Source organism: Gopherus evgoodei, chromosome 15, assembly GCF_007399415.2.
Source record: "Gopherus evgoodei ecotype Sinaloan lineage chromosome 15, rGopEvg1_v1.p, whole genome shotgun sequence".
In the NCBI taxonomy this organism is placed as follows: domain Eukaryota; kingdom Metazoa; phylum Chordata; order Testudines; family Testudinidae; genus Gopherus; species Gopherus evgoodei.
In genome coordinates, this window is record NC_044336.1 from 1,696,791 (window position 1) to 1,721,333 (window position 24,543).

At 47.9% G+C, this 24,543-nt stretch overlaps 2 protein-coding genes and 1 pseudogene across 3 annotated transcripts in view; 1 reads left to right on the forward strand and 2 right to left on the reverse strand.

Moving 5' to 3' along the window:
- The window catches only part of LOC115635664, a 1,110,108-nt pseudogene that overhangs the window by 612,967 nt on the left and 472,598 nt on the right, over positions 1 to 24,543 (forward strand).
- Positions 1 to 24,543, reverse strand: part of LOC115635684 (zinc finger protein 239-like) — an 861,693-nt gene that overhangs the window by 326,369 nt on the left and 510,781 nt on the right. The window lies entirely within an intron of this gene.
- The window catches only part of LOC115635676 (zinc finger protein RFP-like), a 36,503-nt gene continuing 24,188 nt past the window's right edge, over positions 12,229 to 24,543 (reverse strand). For both annotated transcript variants that reach the window (XM_030534788.1, XM_030534787.1), the window contains 2 exons: positions 22,863 to 22,913; positions 12,229 to 13,791 (listed from right to left, as the gene is read on the reverse strand). In XM_030534788.1, coding sequence (XP_030390648.1) covers positions 13,256 to 13,791; positions 22,863 to 22,913 — 587 coding nt within the window. In that variant the 3' untranslated portion in view covers positions 12,229 to 13,255. The remainder of the gene's footprint in view (positions 13,792 to 22,862; positions 22,914 to 24,543) is intronic.

Sequence of the window (24,543 nt, forward strand, 5' to 3'; positions counted from 1 at the left end):
GGATGCACAAATCCCAAGAAAAACACAGCTCAGCAGACAAATCACAAGGAAGAGAAACCATACAAATGCCTTGATTGTGGGAAAAGGTTCAGTTGGAGTACAAACCTTCTTACACATTGGAGAACCCACACAGGAGAGATATCCTATAAGTGCTTGGACTGTGGGAAAAGCTTCAGTGAGAAGTCATACCTTATTATGCACCAGAAAGTGCACACAGGAGAGCAACCCTATAAATGCCTTGAGTGTGAGAAAAGATTTAGTCAGAGGTCAGACCTTATTATGCACCAGAGAATGCACACAGGACAGCAACCCTATAAATGCCTTGAGTGTGGAAAAAGATTTATTGAAAATTCATCCCTTACTAAACATGGGAGAATCCACACAGGAGAAAGACCCTATAAATGCCTTGAGTGTGAGAAAAGATTCAGTTTGAAATCAGCCCTTAATGTACACCAGAGAATCCACACAGGAGAGAAACCCTATAAATGCCTGGACTGTGGGAAAAGTTTTGCTCACAATTCAGGCCTTATTGCACATCAGAGAATACACACAGCAGAGAAGCCCTATATGTGCTTGGACTGTAGGAAAAACTTCAGCCACAAATCAAACCTTACTAGACATGGGAGAATCCACACATGAGAAAGACCATGTTAATGCCCGGACTGTGGGAAATGTTTCATTCAGAAATCAACCCTTGCTACACATCAGACAACCCATACTGGAGAGAGACCCCATAAGTGCTTGGACTGTAGGAAAAGCTTTAGCCACAGCTCATACCTCACTAGACACGGCAGGAACCACATGGAGGAGATACCCTATAAATCCCTCGACTGGGAAAAGTTTCATTTGGCACTCGCACCTTTAGACGTCAGAGAATTCACACTGGAGATAAACATGATAAATGCGTCCACTGTGGGAAAAATTTCATTAAGAGAAAAAACCTTATGCAATCCACCCAGGTGAGAGACCTCAAAAATACCTTGACTGTGGGGAAAGCTTCAGTAGGCACCCAGAGCTTACTAAACATCAGAGAATCCACAAAGTTGAGAGACCCTAGAAATAGCTTGACTGTGGGAAATAATTCAATCTGAGTTCACACGAGTGATCCACACAACAGAGAGACTTCAAATATGGAGAAAGCTTCAAATGGTTGCTCCTATTGTATCAAGCATCAGTAAATCCACACAGGGAAGAGCCCCCTCAGATGTCCTCAGTGTGGAAAATACTCCAAGTGGAGCTGACACCATATTGGACATCAGAGATAACTCCACACTGGAGGGACATTTTCTCAGTGCCCTGACTAGGGCTGGCCATAGTAAAAACTCCATTTCCTAATTCCCACACACAGCAGTGGCATTTGGCTCCCAAGGATCCACCTGCCCATTGCTACAATGAGGCTACAGCAGCAGCTAGTCATTGACCCTCTCGCTCTGCCTGGTCTAAGCAAACCCCAAGCAGCAGAGGAGAAGTCCTGATCAGTCCCATCTCCCTGCTGCAACCCTGGCTGCTGAACTGATGGGCCACAGGTGGGGGAAGGGAGAGACTGAAACTCCTCCAGACACTATCTCTGCCGGCTGAAGTTCCCCCATCTTCCTTCCCTTCCCACATGTAATCCCTGTTCCATGGAGATAAAGAGAAGGACACTTAGGGCAGGCCCCACCTTCCATCTAGATACCTGTCCCCACTCCCCATCTTCCACCATCCCCTGGGCTGTGCTCTCCCACTTATCTGGAGCTGTTTCCTAGAACGAGAGTGTCTTTGAAGGCTGGGACCGGGAGGATGGTTTTTTGCAGGAAACTGAGGATTGAATGGTTGGGGCTGCTGGAACTAGGAAGCAGAGTGAGCTGGCTGCTGGAGCTAAGGGATCATGTGTTTGAGTTTTGGCGAGCCAGAAGCCAGGAATGGTGTAAAGGATGGGAATGTTTGATACAAGTGGTTGGTTTGTTCGCTTGTTTGCAATAGGTGAAGGGAGCAGTGGAACAGGGTAGCAACCTGTAATTCTCCATGCCGTAGCTTGTGTATTGATTTACGGTCACATTCTGTTGTTAATTTCAGGCTCGGGCTGACAAGCTAAGTTTCCTTTAAGCTGCGTGGCTGTGCAGCAGCCTATTTAGTGCTGTGCAGACACTAAGGGAACCACCAAGCCTGCCCCCCCAACTCTCCTAGCCCCAGCTCTGCATCTGAAGTGGCCCAGACCCAGCCATGACAGGTGCAGCCTGGCCCAGCCCCAGGTGTGGATGGAGTGGTTCGGCCTGGATGCAGTCACGGCCGGGGCGGCCCTCCCCAGGGCCAGACTTGGGGCCAGGGGAGGGGAGCCTATCCTATAGCCCTAGCCCCTGGGCTGCCACAGTGGGGAGAGGTGCCTCTCCCCCCAAGCCCAGGCGCTGCTGTGGGGAGAGAGTGCTGGGGGGGGGGAGTCCTCTCTCCCCGCTGTAGCCCCTGAGCACCTTCCTGCACCTCAAACCCCTCATCCCCAGCCCCACCCCAGAGCCCGCACCCTCAGCTGGAGCCCTCACCCTCTGCACCCCATCCTCTGCCCCAGCCCTGAGCCCCCTCCCACACGCCGAACCCCTCAGCCCCACCCCCACCACATGACTTTTGTTATGTGAACCAGTATGAAGGTAATGTCATACATCACCTCCATACTGGTGCATGTAACAAAATTCATTCTGCCCATGGGTGGGAAAAATTGGAGGGAACACGGCTGACAAGCTTGGTTAAGTAAAAATATATGTCAGAAGGACAGGAAATACATAAAAAGAAAAAAAACCTGAAATTGGCTTGTCAAATTTCATGTAGGAGCATGAGAATGGTTTGGTTTTTAAAAGCCTGGGAGCTGTACCAGTCCTGGAGTGTTCATGAAGCTTTGTAAGCAAACGGTATTGATCCTAACAAATAAATAGATACATCAGTTAAACGCAAGAATCACAGACTTTAAGGTCAGAAGGGACCATTATGATCATCTAGTTCAACCTCCTGCACAATGCAGGCCACAGAATTTCACCCACCCACTCCTGTAACAACCCCCTAACCTATGTCTGAGCTATTGAAGTCCTCAAATCATGGTTGAAAGACTTCAAGGTGCAGAGAATCCTCTAGCAAGTGACCTGTGCCCCACGCTGAAGAGGAAGGTGAAAAACTCCCAGGGCCTCTGCCAATATTCCCTGGAGGAAAATTCCTTCCCGATCCAAAATATGGCGATCAGCTAAACCCTGAGTATGTGGGCAAGACTTACCAGCCAGACACCCAGGAAAGAATTCTCTGTAGTAACTCAGATCCCAACTCATCTAATATCCCATCACAGGCCATTGGGCATGTTTACTGCTAATAGTAAAAGATCAATTAACTGCCAAAATTAGGCTATCCCATCATACCATCCTCTCCATATCAAGCTTAGTCTTGAAGCCAGATATGTCTTTTGCCTCCACTGTTGCCCTTAGAAGGCTGTTCCAGAACTTCACTCCTCTAATGGTTAGAAACCTTTATCTAATTTCAAGTCTAAACTTCCTGATGGCCAGTTTATACCCATTTGTTCTTGTGTCCACATTGGTACTTAGCTTAAATAATTCCTCTCCGTCCCTGGTATTTAGCCCTTTGATATATTTATAGAGAGCAATCATATCTCCCTTCAGCCTTCTTTTGGTTAGGCTAAGCGAGCCAAGATCTTTGAGTCTCCTTTCATAAGACAGGTTTTCCATTCTTCAGATCATCCTAGTAGCCCTTCTCTGTACCTGTTCCAGTTTGAATTCATCCTTCTTAAACATGGGAGACCAGAACTGCTCACAGTATTCCAGATGAGGTCTCACCAGTGCCTTGTATAACAGTACTAACAGCTCCTTATATCTACTGGAAATACCTCGGCTGATGCATCCCAAGACCGCATTAGCTTTTTTCACAGTCATATAAGATTAACGACTCATAGTCATCTTGTGATCAACCAATACTCCAAAGTCCTCCTCCTCCTCTGTTACTTCCAACTGAAGCATCCCCAGCTTATAACAAAAAATCTTGTTATTAATCCCTAAATGCATGACCTTGCATTTTTCACTATTAAAATTCATCTTATTACTTTTACTCCAGTTTACAAGGTCATCCAGATCTTTCTGTATGATATCCCAGTCCCTCTCTATATTGGCAATGCCTCCCAGCTTCGTGTCATTTGCAGACTTTATCAGCGCATTCCCATGTTTTGGGCCAAGGTCAGTAAGAAAAAGATTAAATGAGATTGGTCCCAAAACCAATCCCTAAGGAACTCCACTAGTAACCTCCTTCCAGCCTGACAGTTCACCTTTCAGTATGACCCGTTGTAGTCTCCCCTTTAACCAGTTCCTCATCCACCTTTCAATTTTCATATTGATGCCCATCTTTTCCAATTTAGCTAATAATTCCCCATGTGGAACTGTATCAAATGCCTTACTGAAATTGAGGTAAATTAAATCCATTGTGTTTCCTTTGTCTAAAAAATCTGTTACCTTCTCAAAGAAGGAGATCAGGTTGGTTTGGCACGATCTACCTTTTGTAAAACCATGTTGTATTTTGTCCCAATTACCATTGACCTCAATGTCCTTAACTACTTCCTCCTTCAAAAATTTTTCCAAGACCTTGCATACTACAGATGTCAAACTAACAGGCCTGTAGTTTTCCGGATCACTTTTCCCCCCCCTTCTTAAAAATAGGAATTATGTTAGCAATTCTCCAGTCATACGGTACAACCACTGAGTTTACAGATTCATTAAAAATTCTTGCTAATGGGCTTGCAATTTCATGTGCCAGTTCCTTTAATATTCTTGGATGGAAATTATCTGGGGCCCCTGATTTAGTCCCATTAAGCTGTTTGAGTTTAGCTTCTACCTCTGATGTGGTAATATCTACCTCCATATCCTCATTCCCATTTGTCATCCTACCATTATCCCTAAGCTCCTCATTAAAGACTGAGGCAAAGTATTTGTTTAGATATTGGGCCATGCCTAGATTATCCTTAACTTCTACTCCATCCTCAGTGTTTAGTGGTCCCACTTCTTTCTTTGTTTTCTTCTTATTTATAAGGCCATAGAACCTTTTACTGTTGGCTTTAATTCCCTTTGCAAGGTCCAACTCTACATTGCTTTTGGCCTTTCTCACTTTATCCCTACATGTTCTGACCTCCATAAGGTAGCTTTCCTTGCTGATTCCTCCCATCTTCCACTCTTTGTAGGCTTTCTGCTTTTTCTTAATCACCTCTCTGAGATGCTTGCTCATCCAGTTTGGTCTAACTCCTGCCTATGAATTTTTTCCCCTTTCTTGAGATGCAGGCTTCTGATAGTTTCTGCAGCTTTGACTTGAAGTAATTCCAGGCCTCCTCCACCTTTAGATCCACTAGTTCTTCAGTCCAATCTACTTCCCTAACTAATTTCCTTAATTTTTTAAAGTTAGCCCTTTTGAAATCAAAAATCCTAGTCACAGTCTATTTTTGTTTATCCTTCCATTTAGTTTGAAAAAATGAAAAAAATAAAATCAAAGACTATCCAGACTGAGGGCAGTTCAGATAGTGGTACTGCAAAAGGGCAGAAGTGTAACAGTAAAAAAGAGAATAATAAGCTGGAGCAGGAAGCGCCTGGATTGAATCAACAGACAACAGAGTGAATCTGCTGTTACAGCCTTACCAAAGGAATCCCAGGATAAGACCCAGGTAGATCACGGGAAATGTACGTGTCAAAACACTAACACCGGAACAAATCAACATACCCTTAGAGCCCCAACTAGGGTTATTTTATTTACTACCCAAGATCCACAAACCCGGAAATCCTGGACGCCCCATCATCTCGGGCTTTGGCACTCTCACTGAAGGACTGTCTGGATATGTGGACTCTCTACTCAGACCCTATGCTACCAGCACTCCCAGCTATCTCCGTGACACCACTGATTTACTGAGGAAACTACAATGCATTGGTGACCTTCCAGAAAACACCATCCTAGCCACCATGGATGTAGAGGCTCTCTACATGAACATCCCACACACAGATGGAATACAAGCTGTGAGGAACAGTATCCCTGATGATGCCACAACACAACTGGCTGCTGAGCTCTGTGCCTTTATCCTCACACACAACTACTTCAAATTTGATGACAATATATATCTCCAGATCAGTGGCACCGCTACGGGCACCCGCATGGCCCCACAATATGCCAATATTTTTATGGCTGACCTGGAACAACGCTTCCTCAGCTCTCGTCCACTCACGCCCCTTCTCTACCTACGCTACATTGATGACATCTTCATCATCTGGACCCATGGGAAGTAGTCTCTGGAAAAATTCCACCACGATTTCAACAGCTTCAACCCCACCATCAACCTCAACCTGGACCAATCTACACAGAAGGTCCACTTCCTAGACACTATGGTGCAAATAAGTGATGGTCACATTACCACTACCCTATACCAAAAACCTACTGATCGCTATGCCTACCTTCATGCCTCCAGCTTCCATCCCGGGCACATCACACGATCCATTGTCTACAGCCAAGCACTGAGGTACAACTGCATCTGCTCTAACCCCTCAGACAGAGACCATCACCTACAAAATCTCCACCAAGGATTCTCAAAACTACAATACCCGCATGAGGAAATAAGGCAACAGATCAACAGAGCCAGACGTGTACCCAGAAGCCTCCTACTGCAAGACAAACCCAAGAAAGAAACCAACAGGACTCCACTGGCCATCACATACAGTCCCCAGCTAAAACCTCTCCAACGCATCGTCAGGGACCTACAACCCATCCTGGACAATGATCCCACACTTTCACAGGCCTTGGGTGGCAGGCCAGTCCTCGCCCACAGGCAACCTGCCAACCTGAAACATATTCTCACCAGTAACTGCACACCGCACCATAGTAACTCTAGCTCAGGAACCAATCCATGCAACAAACCTCGATGCCAACTCTCCCCACATATCTACACCAGCGACACCATCACAGGACTAACCAGATCAGCCACACCATCACCGGTTCATTCACCTGCACATCCACCAATGTAATATACGCCATCATATGCCAGCAATGCCTCTCTGCTATGTACATCGGCCAGCTGGACAGTCGCTACGGAAAAGGATAAACGGACACCAATCAGATATTAGGAATGGCAATATACAAAAACCTGTAGGAGAACACTTCAACCTCCCTGGCCACACTATAGCAGACCTTAAGGTGGCCATCCTACAGCAAAAAAACTTCAGGACCAGACTTCAAAGAGAAACTGCTGAGCTTCAGTTCATCTGCAAATTTGACACCATCAGCTCAGGATTAAACAAAGACTGTGAATGGCTTGCCAATTACAGAACCAGTTTCTCCTCCCTTGGTTTTCACACCTCAACTGCTAGAACAGCGCCTCATCCTCCCTGATTGAACTACCTCATTATCTCTAGCTTGCCTGCATATATATACCTGCCCCTGGAAATTTCCACTACATGCATCTGACGAAGTGGGTATTCACCCACGAAAGCTCATGCTCCAAAACGTCTGTTAGTCTATAAGGTGCCACAGGACTCTTTGCTGCTCGTGTCAAAATTGTGCGCTCAGACCCATGTGGGGAGAGCAGTAGGGAATAGTGGTTGCAATTCGTGGGAGTTGTAGTCTAAGGGTGGGGGGGGGCGAGTTGGAGCTGGATCTCTACTCACTAGCCTCATTATGAGGATGAAAAGGATGGTCCCCATGAGCTTCCTTTTCCCTTGGACCCTTCTGGGGAGTCCCCATATGGTCCCTTGCTTGAAATACTGGAAGAGCTGTAGACACCTGTAGCCCCCATGATAAGGAAGTTTGGTCCCCGAGGGGGTAACCCAGAAGGAGAAGAATGGGTAGAAGTCAGGCCCTTCACCTCTAACCAGCAGGGCCAGATTTTTTTGTGGGCTCAGCTCCAAACATATTTGTGGGCCCCTCTGGGGGCAATGGAACATGGTGCAGGGAATTTGGTCCTTGGTGCGAGGGGACAGCAGGGAGAGGCGGAGCCTGCCCCCAGGGAGCCTGAAGTGGATGGTCACTAGCCCGGAGTGGCAGCAGCTGAGGCCTCCTCTTCGCCCGTCTCCACTGGCACCTGCCTGCCAGTGATGGGAGCAGAGAGGAGACCTCAGCCGGCTGTCTGTTGAAAGGAGAAAGCAGTGGGCTGGAGGGGAGAGGGCAGGGAGGAGCTGGGAGGTGGGGCCAGGGGCAGAGAGAAGCCCTGATCTGATGAGGGGGTGAGGTGGGATTGGGGGAGGAGCTGGAGGGGTGGAGAAGAGAATCATAGAATATCAGGGTTGGAAGGGACCTCAGGAGGTCATCTAGTCCAACCTCCTGCTCAAAGCAGGACCAATTCTAAGGGTATGGCTACACTTACAGTTGTACAGCGCTGGGAGTTACAGCTGTCTTCTTACAGCTGTGTAGGGAAAGCGCTGCAGTGTGGCCACATTTGCAGCATTTGCAGCGCTGTTGGGAGTGGTGCATTGTGGGCAGCTATCCCAGCGTTCAAGTGGCTGCAACGTGCTTTTCAAAAGATGGGGGTGAGGGGGAACGTGGGAGAGAGAGAGAGAGTGGATTTTTGGATCTGTCAGCTCCCTGCCTTGCAAGTTCTAAGGACTGGAACATACACATCACCAACCTGCAATTAATTTAAAAGTTTCGAGCCCTTCCCCCACCCCCCTCTTATTCACTAAATGCAAATTATGCAGTCCTAAATAGCCTTCAGACCACATAAGCAGCTGCTCAACATGGGCTCCCCCCACCCCTCTGCCGTGTGACTTCTCTCCTCAAGCAAACAGCTGTGAACATTCCAAAGTAATTCCCCTGCCTGCCTCCGCTTGCTCCAGCAAACAGGAGCTGTGTTTGTTTTTTAGATAAGCAGCTTTGTGGAGCTCGGAGTTCAGCCATTCTTCCGGTTTGTTGTGAGCAGGCATTCTGGGATACCTCCTAATACCCTGGAGGCCAATAGCAGCGCTTTTGGTGGCCACACTTGATAAGCAGCGCTGCATCACCAGCGCTGCAATCGTTACACCCCAAGCAGACCAGGTGTACAGCCAGCGCTGCAGCCAGGGAGTTGCAGCGCTGGCTGTGCCTTGCAGGTGTGGACAGTTACTAAGTTGCAGCACTGTAAACCCACCACCAGCACTGCAACTCTCCAGTGTAGCCAAGCCCTAAATCATCCCAGCCAGAGCTATGTCAAGCCTGACCTTAAAAATCTCTAAGGAAGGAGATCCACCACCTCCCTAGATAACCCATTCCAGTGTTTCACCACCCTCCTAGTGAAAAAGTTTTTCCTAATATCCAACCTAAACCTCTCCCACTGCAACTTGAGACCATTACTCCTTGTTCTGTCATCTGCTACCACTGAGAACAGTCTAGATCCATCCTCTCTGGAACCCCGTTTCAAGTAGTTGAAAGCAGCTATCAAATCCCCCCTCATTCTTCTCTTCTGCAGACTAAACAAGCCCAGTTCCCTCAGCCTCTCCTCATAAGTCATGTGCTCCAGCCCCCTAATAATTTTTGTTGCCCTCCGCTGGACTCTTTCCAATTTCTCCACATTCTTCTTGTAGTGTGGGGCCCCAAACTGGACACAGTACTCCAGATGAGGCCTCACCAATGCCGAATAGACATCACTGACCTGTCCTTGCTGAGGCTGAGCAATGATGAGCTGTCCTGGCTGGATGGTAGTAGTGGATGTGGTGGTCTGTTGTCCTTGCTGTTGCCCCTGTACCTGTACTGCGGCAGTCTGTTAAGCAAGCGTGAAATAGTACTGGACAGGCTCAGCAGGAGTCACAGCCTGGTGCACCTCTTCCTGACGTTTAGGAGCCAGCTGCTCTGGGCAAAGCGCAAGTGGAGCCACTGTAAACCTGATACTGCTGACCAGGCTAGAGCCACAAGAGAATTGTCCTGTTAATCTGGAGCACAGCCTTGGCTGGCAAGGATAGCTGGCACCCCTGGTCTTACTCCAGCGGATGTGGCAGCAACTCCCACTCTCCTCTCGGAGCCAAGATAGGGGCTAGGGGTTCCCAAATGCTTTGGCATGTGGAGCCCTACCTCTAGATTTGTTGTTGCTGTCTGTACTTTTCTTGGCGTAGGTTTTTTCCTTTCTCCCTAAGCTGTTGTTCTTTTTCTTCCTTCCTCCCCCTCCGCTTCTTCTCTTTCCCTCTCTGCTTTTCTCTCTCTCGCCTCTTCCTTCTTCCCCCCTTCTCTCCACTTTTCCTTTCTCCACCTCTTCTGAAGAAAATTAAGAGTGCTAGTTTATTTTGCTAACAAGGTTTTGTGGGAAAAGCCTCTTGGCACATCCTGGGAACCAGTAAAGATTTCATCAAGCTACCAGATAACTGCCCTTAAGGCATATAAAGAGATAAAATGGCCCACATGGACTCCAGAAAATCTGGCAATTTCAAAAAAACACTGGAAGGTGTGGGCCTAAAATAAAATAAAACGGGGTAAAATTAAGGAAAAAATCTTAGTTACAGGCCCTGATCCCCTGCCCCCAAAGCAATACAGGTATCCAAGAAAGGCAAAGGCTAGCCTAGAAAAATATAACTGATGGGCTTTTAAGCCTAGAAATTTTAGTGGAACAGCCAAGCCTCAATAATGCTGCTCTCTGGCCAGTCCTGAAAAGTGATGGCAAGACCTGGAGGCTAGTAGTTGATTTTTTGCCCTCTTAATTGGCTGACACCCCCAATGGCCCCTCTAGTGGCTAATTATCAGGAGGTGATGGCCTCCATTGTGGGGTAGGGGTGGCTGTGGTTTTCAGGTTTGGATTTGGCCAATGCTTTCTATGCTTTCAGGGAAAATGGCGCCCTGGGCGAACTTGTATTTTGGTGCCCCAGCCCCTGTGGGTGCCCCACCCCTCATTGCCCCCATGGGCTCCCCAATCCCCATCACCTCCAGGTTCTCCTGCCTCCTCCCAGTGCTTAATTTGTATCGAAAGAGATGCCAGAGCTCAGCCCCAGCACATGTGAAGCACTGGCTGGGTGGCAGGAGAGCAGTGGCTGCTGGCCAGGTGCCCAGCTCTGAAGGCAATGCCACCACCAGCAGCAGTGCAGAAGTAAGGGTGGCATAGTATATGGTGTACTGCCACCCATACTTCTGCACTGTTGCTGCAGCTCATGGTGCTTGGCCCTTGGCAGGCTCCGTGCTGTCACATGCGGGCTGCATCTTGCTGGAGCCCACGGCCATCCCGCAGCCCTCTCGCCATTCCTGGTTCACCAGGGGCGCCATTTCTGATTTTGAGGGGTGGGAGGCAACTGGAACTGTGATTTAGGGGCTATTTAGGCACCTGAACACTCTTAGGTTGGTGGGGTTTTTTTTGCAGGTAACAGAAATTAGCTGACAGAAGCTTTGTATCCAATTCCTAATGAAAGAAGGAAAATAAATACACAAACTCCAATGAAAGCCACATTTAAGTTTATATTTACATTTAGATAATACAGCAAGATATTTCCAATCCTAAGCCTTGAGGTACTGGTTCTGGAGCCTTAACACAGAGATCAGAAACACACGTTTGATATTTTGTACACTATCTTTAGTAGAGATAAAGAAAATCTGCTTGCTTACTTTCTCTAACAGACGCACTGTGTTACTGCCATTATCTACTCTATTTTAGTCAATTGTTTTTCACTCCACTAAAAATGCATTTACTTAATTTTAACATACATGATTAAGATATTTTTCTTTTATTAAGAACAAGAATTTTTTAAAAATTATTTTGGCATTTATGTATGCAGATCACAATCATGTACGTGACTCAGAATATTTGACTCCATCAGTACTATTAGTATTGGACTTGGAACCACATTTATTTTTGTATGATTTGTAAGTTATTTTACAGATATAACTAAAAATACTGTTTGAAAATAAGCAACCTTCATCTGCACAATGTCTAAAATTGTGTTTGTTTAGATAACTTTTTTTAAACTGGCACTGCTAAGGTGAGTACAAGCTAAATTTACATTCTAGAAGGATACTATTATTTGATTGTACCATTTTAAATAATGAGTGACAAAGCACAATGTGGTAATAAAAGTAAGGATAATTACTGCAGCCAGGGCAGGACAGGTTAGGCATTTTAGAACTCACTTCTCAATGAATTAAATTTAATCATAATAGAGAAATTTATGAAATGCATAGACCAATCAAAAACCTGAAATAACAGCACTGTAATCGTCAATGAACTTGGAAAGAATAAAATTACAGAGAATATATGTGCCTTACACACTTTGACAGGAAGTACCAAGAAATAACAACAAAACCACCAATAATAATACAAGTATGTGTGTTGGGGGGAGTGTGTGAGAGAGACTGTGTGTGTGTGTGTTGGGGAAATGTGTATGCTTGACAGAGTATGTGTGCACAAAAGTGTGTGTGTTGGGGGAGTGTGTATGCATGACAGATTATGTGTGCACAAAAGTGTGTGTGTTGGGGGGAGTGTGTGGGTGATAGACTATGTGTGTATTGGGGGATTGTGTGTGAGAGAGTCTGTGTGTTGGGAGGAGTGTGTGCATGCCTGACTGTGTCATCACGCTGTCTCTTTAAACAGGGTACTCAGGAGCCTGAACACTTGTTCAGATAGCAGCAGCTGCTGCAGACAGCACTCACTCCCGAGTCAGCAGCAGGCAGGCTCTCCCTGTTCTCTGACCCAGCTCAGCGGCAACTGGGTATACGGGTGGGGGGAGGGGAACACCCTAACATCAGCCCCCCAGCTCTGCACAGGAGACAGGCTCCTGGTCCAGAGCAGCTTACCCAAGAGCAGCTCTTTGAGGAGTGGAGAGGAAATGTGAGCAACAGTGGAGCAGGATGGTGGGAGGAGGGGCAACCCTACCCCAGAGGCAGGCAGCAGTGCTCCCCTGAGCATGGCAACCTAGACAGTGGCCCCCCTCACCCAGCTGGCGACTCCCTCCCTGCCCAGCCACGGCCGAGTCCCATCTCCAGAGATGTGCAATTGATGCTCCTTCAAAAAAAAAAGCGTTAATTTGTTTTGAGTTAATCGCATGCCTTAACTACGATTAATTGACAGCCCTAGTAGAAAAGCTTGAACACTGGAAACAAGAACACTCTGAAAGCTCAGAAACCAGAAGGCAAAGAAAAATAACGCAATATTAAAAAAAGATTTTAAAGCCAATCTCATGATTTTAGGGGGCCTGACACATCATTTTTGAATGCTTGGGGCTGGCAAGACTAATGGCAATGTGTGATAGCTATAATTTACATATTTTCCATGTCTTTGCTCTGCTTAAGATATCTCATTTTGGGAGATACCCATTCCTCTGTCACGGTCTTAATGGTATACATACCAGGGATCAAGTCTGTTTCTACTCTGAAATTCTATATGCCGGCTCCCAAAGAAGGGGATGATTTTCCCAGTGAAAGAGGCGGTGAAAGTAAAGATTGGCTCTCTTCCAGAAAATGTAACCTCATAAAATGTAACTTTCTCCCCTTCATAATCTAGATAAACCCCAATTTTACTGGGGCCAGAAAGTAGGTTCAGAGACGACTTAGGGGAGGTGAGGGCCCAGTACTTATTCGTTGTATGCTCCAAAGCCCAGATCCCCTCCCCTGGCGTTCGGCTTATCACTCCCTGATCTATCACAGACTGTTTGGCAATGCCCAATACCCACTGATTTTTGTTCCCCACCTCCACTTCCCAGTAACATCTCCCTGAGGTGAAGCCCTTAAGGCCCAGCACACAGGGAGCAGGGTAAAACCTGTTCTGTTTCTCCAGAAATTCTGTGTGTTGGTATTCGTGTATCACACTCTCATCTGTGGACACGACAGAACAGGGATTTGCCAGGTCTGGATCCAGAGTGGCCTGCACTGCAAGAGGGGAGAGAGAGGAGGAAAGCGTTAAGGTCTGTTCTCACTGCAGAGTTAACCCAGGCTTTTACTCGGCTGCTGACCCTAATGCCCTTCCCGTCTAGATGCATAAACCCCGCACCTGAGTTCAGTGGTGCTTTCCACCCAGGCCAGCTGGCTTGGATGGGGACCTGAGTTACAGCCTGGGTTCCACTTTCACTCCGGCTGGTGCCCTGCCCACCTTGCAGCGAGGGCACATGCTAAACCATTCCAGTGCTGAGTCAGAGAGTCTGAGGCCAGAAGGGACAATCAGGTCATCTGGTCTGACCCCCTGTATATCACAAGCCACCAACCCCACCCAGCACCCACACACCTAACCCAACAACCAACACTAGCCCAAAGCACCACAGCCCACAGCAGACTGGACTATGATGTGCCACAGGCAGAGAACAGAAGATACCAAGGTGCACCAGTGCCCGAGACCCCCACAGTGCAAGGAAATGATTAGGTGAGATATCCCCAGATAATTCTGGCAAGACCTGCACCCACATGCTACAGAAGAAGGGGAAAGACCCCCAAGGTCCCTGCCAATCAATCATAGGGGAAATAGTCCTCCATTGCCTTACCACAATTCCACTGTGAAAGATAGACACTGGGCCCCACGACTCACTAGGAAAGAATTGCACAATAGCTCAGCTTACAGTGGCACAATCAGCCATGGGATGTGCTCCCAGAATTCCTAGTGACTCATGTGGGGGAGAGCAGCACCAGTGAGGACATGGTAACTCAGGTCAGGATCAGCAGTGTGGCTCCTCACAGCCAGCCCAGGCTAGCCTGGGTGCTGATCCCAGGATTCACGCTGCAGTGAAGACAGGCCTTTACAGGCTGAGCTCAGCTCTAGGGGAGGCTAGGACCATTTCTCATGCTCCCCAGTAGCCTTGTGCTGCCTGGGGCAGTCTCTGATAGTCCTGGGGAGCTGCCTGTTGGCTGAAGCTGAGCAGGAAATTCACTGTCGTTACTTCCAGGCATCTAGGAGGTGCTGTGGGGAGGATGTGACAAAGTGGGAATTTTTGTAATATTTTTATGATGCCCATATATGCCTCAGTTTCCTCTATTTGCTGCAAAGTTACTTAGTGGGTGAAAAGGGACTGTTTGCTCTGGGGAGAGGCTAAGGGTATGGCTACATTTGGAATTTCAAAGCGCTGCCCCGGCAGCGCTTTGAAGTGTGAGTGCAGTCAGAGCGGCAGCGCTGGGAGAGAGCTCTCCCAGTGCTGCATGTAAACCACATCCCTTACGGGTGTAGCGTGCAGCGCTGGGAGCCGCGCTCCCAGCGCTGCTGCCCTGATTACACTGACGCTTTACAGCGCTGTATCTTGCAGCGCTCAGGGGGGTGTTTTTTCACACCCCAGTTGCAGCGCTGTAAAGTGTGAGTGTAGCCAAGGCCTTTGACACAGGTGTGAGTGTCATCTCACTCTCAGGGGCCTGAGGTCCCATATCAATGAAGCTCCTGAGAAGACAATGGCAAATCCAATTGCCCAATGTCAGAGAATAACAGAGTTCTCACTTTTTGGTTGGGTGCAGCAGAGTCAGATACTTTATTCTGTTTAGCAGCTATGGCAGGGAGAGAGTGCACTAGGACACAGGGTCTCCCCTTCCTAGACAGGTCTCTCAACAGGTAAACAATTACAGCAAGACTTTATACTTTTGTTACAGACAATAATAAGCAACAGCTGCATTTTGTTTATACATAGGTCATCCTGATATCTTGTTTTTCTCACTTAAGAGACTCCAGTCTACATTTCATATTATCTACACATTATCTACACAAGGTCAAAACAACTTCTCACACAGTTCTTTTCCACTCACCTCACACAATCCTCGCTTTTACAAATCTCGTGTTATTAGGGTTACACTTAGCCTAATTCTTGCTAACAGAGACTGTCATGCATTAAGATCCCCTACAAATCCCTGTCAGTTCTTGACCTTCTTCCACACCAGACATAGACACCTAGCAACAAACAACCCAGAGAGCGATGGACTTCCCCACCTCTCAGCAGGGAGGCTGAGCCGCATGTCCCCAGCTCAGGAACAAAGGACTGGGATGAGGGTGTGAGGTGGAAGTTAAGTGTTGGCTGCAGGAAGCAGTTGGTGGCACACATGGGAGTCTAAGGGTTTGGCTACACTTGCAGCTGTACAGCATTGGGAGTTAAAGCTGTCTTTGTACAGCTGTGTAGGGAAAGCACTGCAGTGTGGCCACACTGACAGCTACCAGTGCTGTAGTGTGGCCACATTTGCAGCATTTGCAGCGGTGTTGGGAGTGGTGCATTATGGGCAGCTATCCCAGCGTTCAAGTGGCTGCAACGCGCTTTTCAAAAGAGAGGGGTGGAGTGGAGTGTGACAGCGTGGGGGAGACAGAGAGAGTGGATTTTTGGAGCTGACACTGTGTCAGCTCCCTGCCTTGCAAGTTCCAACCCCTTCCTCCACCCCTCTCTCATTCACTAAATGCAAACAGCCTTCTTTGTTTTTTTCCTCACAGACCAGATAAGCAGCTGCTCCGAAACAGACCCCTCCCCCGGCCCGCCACGCTGTTTCTCTCCTCAAGCAAACCCTAGCTGTGGACCTTCCAAAGGAATCCCCCTGCCTGCCTCTGCTCGAGCAAACAGTAGCTGTGTTTGCTTTTTAGATAAGCAGCTCCGGGAGCCTCGAGTTCACAACAAAACAAAGAGAGGCATCACAACAAAACAAAGAGTGTTATCTTTACTTAAAAAGCATTTTGGGAAGATTCTGGAGGTCAGTTACAGTGTAGTAAGATTAATCACTGTTTACACTGGCACTCCAGCGCTGCAGCACCAGCGCTGTTCTCTTTATTCCTCTTGTCGAGGTGGGGTACACACAGCGCTGTAGCCAGGGAGATACAGCACTGTATGTGCCTTGCCAGTGTGGATGGGGAGTGAGTTGCAGCGCTGTAAAGCCACCACCAGCGCTGTAACTCTCAAGTGTAGCCAAGCCCTAAGAAAGGAAATCAAATGGACAGGGAGACACAGCTTGAACAATGGGGTTCACCAGAGCTTGGCTGGGCTCTGGCTACCCAGAATGGATGATGTTGTTGTGACGTTGCACTCCATACATTTTGTGGAAATATGCTTATGAGTGTGAATATGATGTAACTGGAACATGCTTTATGCAAAAAGGTCTCTTGTAAGGTATCATAACAAAGGTTATAACCTACTGAATATATTCCTCCTATTTGTATGCATGTATCATTCTTGTATCTGAAGCTAGAAATATGAAGTAAAACTCTGAGGTCCTATTGTAATTATGCAAAGTGTGGGCCATTAATAGTGGCTTAGAATCTTGATGACTCTCATTGACAAGGACAATTGGTTGTGAATGGGTTTATTTACCTGCAAGCCTTCCTGTATATGTGTGGGCCAGCCTCTGGGTAATGAAGAATGAGATCTCACAGGATATGTGCAGGGCCGGTGAAAGGATGTTTCGTGCCCTAGGCGAAACTTCCACCTTGTGCCCTCCCCGTGCCCCGCCCTGAGGCGTCCCCCCCCCCCCCCGTGGCAGCTCCCCCTCTCTGCCCTGAGGTGCTCCCCTTGCGGCAGCTCCCCCTCCCCACCCCCTGCTCTGAGGCACCCTTCTCACCCCAGCTCTCTCCTGCTCCACACAGAAGCACGAGCACCGCAAGCACGCCATCGCTGCTTCACTTCTCCTTCCTCCCAGGCTTAGGCACTGCAAACCTGGGAGGCAGGAGAAGTGAAGCAGCCATGGCATGCTTGAGAAGGAGGCAGGGCAGGGGTGAGCTGGGGCGGGGAGTTCCCCTGCGTGCTGCCCCCCTCCCTTACTTGCTGCAGCTGGCCCTCACTGCGCTCTCCTGCCCCAGCTCCCTCCACCTAAATGCCAGTGGCGACCAGGGCGGCTGAAGATCCAGCTGCTGCGGTTGCTGCCGAAGAAAATGGTGCCCCTCAAATCTCAGTGCCCTAGGCAATCACCTAGGTCACCTAAATGGTTGCACCGGCCCTGAATATGTGACCATGTTACATGATACTGGAATCCATCTTAAATCTGGTACTTTTCCATTTAGGAGGGGTGGGGGCCTTGTGCCAAAGCTATAAAAAGGGGGTGAAACAGAACAAAGGGGGGCTCCCAGTCATGAGAGAACCCCTGCTCTCCACCTAAGATGTCTGCTGAAGCTAACAAGGACTGTACCGGGGAAAGGATTGGGCCCAGACTAGGAAGGTGTCTAGTCTGTGAAAGAAGCTTATTGGAACATCTCTGAGGGTGAGATATTACCTGTAATCAGTTTCTTAATGTATTAGGCTTAGACTTGCTAATAAGTTAACAAGCTTTATTTTGCTTGTTAACTTACTTTGTTCTGTCTGTTATTATTTGAAACCACTTCAATCCTACTTTGTATACTTAATAAAGTCACTTTTATTTATTAGTGAACCCAGAGTAAGTGATTAATACTTGAGGGAGCAAACAGCTGTGCATATCTCTCTATCAGTGTTACAGAGGGCAGACAATTTATGAGTTTACCCTGTATAAGCTTTATACAGAGTAAAACAGATTTATTTGGGGTTTGGATCCCATTGGGAACTGGGTGTCTGGGTGCTAGAGATAAGTAACCCGCTGACCTGTTTTCAGTTAAGTCTGCAGCTTTGGGGGCATGGACCAGACCCTGGGTCTGTGCTGCAGCAAGCTAGGGTGTCTGGCTCAATAAGACAGGGTTCTGGTGTCCCAAGCGGGCAGGGAAAATGAGCTTAGAGGTAATTTCAGCACATCTGGTGACAGTCCCAAGGGGATCTCTCTGACTGAACCTGTCACATCTGTAAGCTTCACTTCTCTAGGCTACACTAACCAAAGGTTTCCTGTACTGTAGTCCAGTTGACTAATAAACTTGTTTGACAATGCTGACTGACTATCACTGTAGGCGTGCATTGCTCCTTAGGATTGTACAAGTCTGCCTCTGGGTGTATCTCAGTGAACAGAGCTCACTCTGTGAAGCAGCAGTGCAAGGGACCCAGAGGTCCAGCCTCAAAGCAGTGAAGCCGTGTGGCTTACCTTGGAGGAATAGTGGGACCCTTAAGGGGTCTGGCACACTTATGGGGTTCCTCCCAAAGACTGTTCGAAAGCTGGGGCCATAGCACCAATCCTGTGGTTCTGTGACAAAGGGGATCTCTGCCTTCTCCCTGCTTCCCCTAGGGGTGCTCCACATCCAGTAGCAGAACAGAGCAGGGGCGGTGGCAAACACTAGGCAGAGGAAGTACAGGGACGCCAACTTCAGCTTTTCACACCTTTCCACAGTACTCTATTCCCCCCTCATCTCCTGGTGGAAAGTCCCCAGGCCAAGAGGAAGGCACGAGAAGTGAGAACTACTCTATCCACTCAGACCAGGAGAAAGGAGTGAGCAGCACTGCTGGAGAGACATCTGGCTCTTTGGTACAGTGGCAATTAGACTTCCCAGTGGCGCTAAATGTCCCCACCAGGGGATGGGTAAAGGTCATCCAAAGCTTGTGCATTACAGTCATTTTGGGGAGGGAACATGGTCTAGAAGTTACAGCAGCTTGGTTAGAAGCCAGGACTCCTGGGTTCTATTCCTAGCTCTGCCACGGACTTGCTGTATGACCTCAGGCACTACCTTGCTCTGTGCTACGGCTTCCCTTAAATGTACAGTTTCCGGTACCACAGGAAGCACATCCTACCCCACTGAGAGAGACAATGCTCCTTGAACTCTGGGCATGTCCAGACTAGGAAAATAGGTCCTCATTGAAAACACATTATTCTACAGTTAACCCACCAGCTAATGCATTTGAAAGGTACTAAATTGTGTCTGCACTAGTCACACTTAACAATGTGGTAGCTAGTCTGGTGAGGACCAGGCGTGGGGATCAGGCCTGCCTCCTGTTGATCCTAGAGGGGCTAGTAAGACTCCTGGAGAATATCAAACACACCAAAAAGGGGCTCCAGGCCTCAGAGCATTTCCTCCTTCCACAGAACAGAAAGCAGATGATCACTGCGTGTTTGGGGTTCTATATGTGCCTGAGGTATTATTTTACAATGTTGATTTGAGAGTTTTCCTTGAAGGATTTGTTGCAGAGGGAAGCAGATATGGGATCTCTATGGAGGAAGGCAGTAGTCAGAGTTCTGGTCAGTGGATGGGAAGAGGAGGTTGCAGTCAGGGTCCTTTATCCACCTACCCAGTAAAAAACCTTTCCCTGCCAGGTCGTGGCTTCCTAGAGCAGGGGTTCCTAAACTGTGGGCCACAACCCAAAGGTGGGCTATGACACAGTCCAAGTGGTCCACCAGGGTCAATGTTTTGGGAGGATACTGCATACTTTTGTGGAGTGGCAGCTGGCAATAGGCCCCTCCCTGGGCTGGAGGAGCTCAGCGCCCCCGGTGGGTGGCAGAGGGCAAAGCAGAGCCACTGGGCGGTGGGTGATGAGAAGGAGCTGGCCCTGAGAAGTAGTGTCTCCCAGGGCAACTGGAGGGTTCATGGCCATTCCTGCTCCAAGTTGCCACACCCTGCAATCCGTGGCTCTCAGAGAGGGGATGAGTGCAGGCGAGCTCGGGGCTGGAGCCCATGGCCAGCTGGGTCAGGATCAGGCAATGCTGCCCATAGCTGCCAGCCCGGTGGGGAGGTGCAGGCAGCAGGGCTTGACCCTGTGGAGCCAGCAGGCCAGCTCCTAGAGCCCCACTTCCCGTGGGCACAGTGGTCAGGGGGTGTATGGCCAGGGGGAGCCCAGGGATTCAGAAATTCCTCTCTCTGCAGCCCAGCCAGGTTGGCTGGACAGCAACTGCTGCTGGCCAGGCACCCAGCTCTGAAGGCAGCGTTGCTGCCAGCAGCAGCACAGAAATAAGGTTGGCATGTATTGTAATCCTTACTTCCGTGCTGCTGCCTGTGCTCAAGAGGCAAGGAGCGGGCCTGGGGGCAAGGCTGCGGCAGGGAGCTTCAGGCACTGGGGAAAGGCAGCCTGGGGCCAATCAGGGATGGGTGTGGAGCCCAAGGAGCCAGCAGGGGCCAGGGACAATGGGCTGCAATGCCTATTTCAGCTGCACAGGTTGGCCTCAGATCAAAAGGTTGGGAAACCTGCACTAGAGTGGAAGGGGACCTAGAGCACAGGAGCTAGTGGGAGACGCTTCCTTAACTCTTTATTTCCCAGTTTTCAGAGGCTGAAGTCTGGGTTCATTTCATGTTTTGGAAGAGTACGAGGCACTGATGATCAAGTTGAACTCTGTGTCAGTAATGCTTTTGGGAAGTGAAGCTCGTCTTTCATTTAAAAAATAAAAAAAAGAGCAATTTTCTAGTCAGTATAATTGCAGAGAGAAGCAGCAAAATGTGACCTGAGTGCACCCTAAAGGCTGTTGTGATTACTGAACCTAAACATTTAGTCTACATTCAATTGTAAATAGTATATGCACGTTCATAAGATGTCACAATGATTTTTGCCTGCTTCAGAATTAACCATAGAAAGTAGGTCAAGTTATTTTCAGGAAAGGATATTATGAACAAATGCAAGAAAACCAGACAGAGAGACTTGATTAGTCCAAACAAAAAGACCCTGCTGATACAGTTCAAAGACTGTTGAAATCATGCCTGGTAAAAACAAAAGACGTGGAACCAGAAATTAATGGACCAAAATTTGTGTGGTGGGTATTAGGCCTTATTGGACAAAGTGATGATGGATGAAGTATGCCAGCTGCTTTTCCCCTTTCTGGAATTCTTAAAAAGAGACTTTGGAAAAAAAATCTCATCTCCCATCCCACCTAGCATCCCAGCTCATCTCATTTTGCTCAACCCCAAGACAGAAGGACCAGATCAGACCAAAGGACTTTATTCCCTAGAGGGAGGCCATTAAGTCTTGTTTTTATTTAGGAGCCTTGTTTTCACATGAGAGTTCTGGAAAGTTATCACGACATCCAGTCCTCAGCCCATCACGGCAGACCCCTAATTATCAGTATCAGAGAGGTATGTCAGTTCCTGTACTGTCTCCCTTTCTACTGTGTTACTTTCTGCCCCCTTTCCCTGCTTCTAGCCTCTCTCTCACTCTCTCAGCTTTTCATCAGATCTTGAAATCAGCTGCAATCAGCACAGTGAAATGGGATGACCCCATTCCTCCCCTATCCAAGGAGGAAAAAATCAACCAGATGACGTCCCTGACCACATGTCCAAGCAACAGCTGCCATGGTCGACCTGCCAGCCAAACCATCCAATCATAACTGACCAGCCATTCACAGTTCCAGCAACAGCAGCAAAACCTGTATTTCCCCCACTTTTTCCTATCCTGTTTCTCCTCCACCTTGTGTGCATCTGTTAAAAAACAGAAGTGACTACCCTTCACACAGTAGACTGAAAGCAAAATTAAGCCTTTCCTTTTCATCAAAGAAAGGCTGTTCTGCAAATAAGAGAGTGATATTTTGCCTTGAAAAGGAAAGAGACTTTAGAGGTTTTGATTGGTTTCAGTGATTGTTTGTTTTGCATAATCCTTCAATTCCAGTTTCAATATAAATGCTTGTTTAATCTCTTTTCTTTCTTGTGTTTGAGCAGTAAACTTTCAACTTTAGAATTCTTTTGGGTGTTTGCCAAAGAACTGAGTAAAACCAATCCCTCTGCAGGACCCCCGCCCAATAAATTTCACTGTTTTAATACTGGACAATTTAACTATTTTGGCCCTTGAGATCAATACAAGGCTCAAAATCAGAAAGCCAACAAAAATAACCCACAATATGCTATTTATTAGAATATCTCATGATTTTCAAGGGCTTGACTCCGATTTCTGAATGCTTAGGGTTGGCAATACTGCCCTTTGCAACACTAGGGCAACATAAAGGGGAGAGAATTTGCCTTCGCTTATTTTATATTTCAGTATAAATAACTGGAATTGCCAAACCCAATGTGAAACTCTGGCTTGAGTTCTGCAGGAGGTTGGACTAGATGATCTAATGACGCCTTCTAGTCTTCAAATCCAGGATTGTATATTGGTGAAAAACTCTCTTGTTTGAATTCAGAGACTTCTTCTAAAAATTAATACTGAGATTTTAATAAATAATAATTGTTGTAGGAATATATTCTCAAGAAAACTTACCCTCTTTCTCTGCCTTTGATATCAGAAAGCTCAGATGATAGGGCAGGGACTCTAGAGAAAGAAAAGATCATAAGAGAGGTGATATCCTCTTTTCTTGTAGGAAACTTAGGCAGGATTCACAAACTTAGATGAGGTGACGCTCAGCATCACAACACCTAATGTGTAGGCACCTAGAAAATCAGTGTGATTCACAGAACCTGACTCAGGTGCCAGGCTCCCTATACCATAAATGGGGAGAGAGATGTGCCCTGGAATGGGATTCACAAAATCCAGACGCTAGGCAACTCCCTGCTTATGCCTGCCAAAGGGAAATGCCAAGGTGTGGGGGTGTGCTAAGCTGCATCCCTCTCAGGCAGTTTGGCAACGACTGGGTAGCAGTGTAGCTGCCTCTCTCTGCTTGGGATTCTCATCTACGAACCCCCTCTGGGTGTTCAGCACCTGTGCCATTTTTTGCAAGAAGCCTGGAGGGCAGGAGGGAGAAGGAAACCCTCCTGCCTCATAACTTTTAGCCCTGTGGTTAGAGCACTTACCTGGCCTTTGGGAGACCCCTGGATCAAGTCAACTCTGTGCCGGACAGGGAGCAGGGATTTGAAATGGAATCTCCCGTCTCTCAGGGAGTGCCCTACTCTCTGGGCTGTAGGATATTCTGATTCAGGGTGCCCTCATGGCCTCCTGTGGGAGAGTTTCCACTGGGGATAATCAATAAAAATCCATTGGGCCAGAGAGAATCATGAGACTGTCTCAGTAGTGGGGTGGCTAGAGCACCTGTGATGGAGCAAGGTGGATTTGACCTGGGAATGTTGCAGAGAGGTTACATTAGGGATGAGAGGAAATCTACCTGTGCTGTAATCTGAGCCAGAAGGGGGGTTGGGAGAATTCACACCATCTGAATCATAGAATATCAGGGTTGGAAGGGACCTCAGGAGGTCATCTAGTCCAACCCCCTGCTCAAAGCAGGACCAATCCCCAGAATTTTTCCCCAGTTCCCCAAATGGCCCCCTCAAGGATTGAACTCACAACCCTGGTTTTGGCAGGCTAATGCTCAAACAGCTGAGTTATCCCTCCCTGTCTGCTTAGTGAGACTGAACAAAGGGAAGAGGGGCAGAGGGGAGGGGGACGAGAGCGGCTGAAAGAATTTTTATGTGCAGTTTGGGGTTGGTGGTACAATGCAGGGAACCCTAAGCTGGGGTCTAAGCTCCCTGAACCCCCAGAAGGACTTGATTGAGGGGCCCTGGTTGTGCCTACAAGCTCTGCTGTAGACTGAGTTCCTATTGTCCAACAAACCTTACGTCTTACTGGCTGGCTGAGAGTCACTGTGAATCCCAGGAAGAGGGGTGCAGGGCCCTGATTCCCAGACACTCCGTGACAGCACCCACCTGGGAGGTCCAGAAGTCAGTCCCCCTGCTAAATTATTTATACGCTGTGGATCAGCTTCAACAGGGGAGACTGAGGGAGCCCATATTAGACCCCTGTTGGAATCCCTTCTCCCTCTCTGGCACCAGGTGATTTGCACTGGGGGTCTCCCACATCCCAAGTGAGTACCCTAATCACAGAGCTATATGTTATAAGGGAGCTCCTCCTTCCCTATGGCCTGTTATTTTGGGTAAGTTCCCCTACAGGGCCTGATCCAGTAAGCATGCTCAGAGCAAGTGTCAGATTAGGCCCCGTAGGTGAGTTAGGA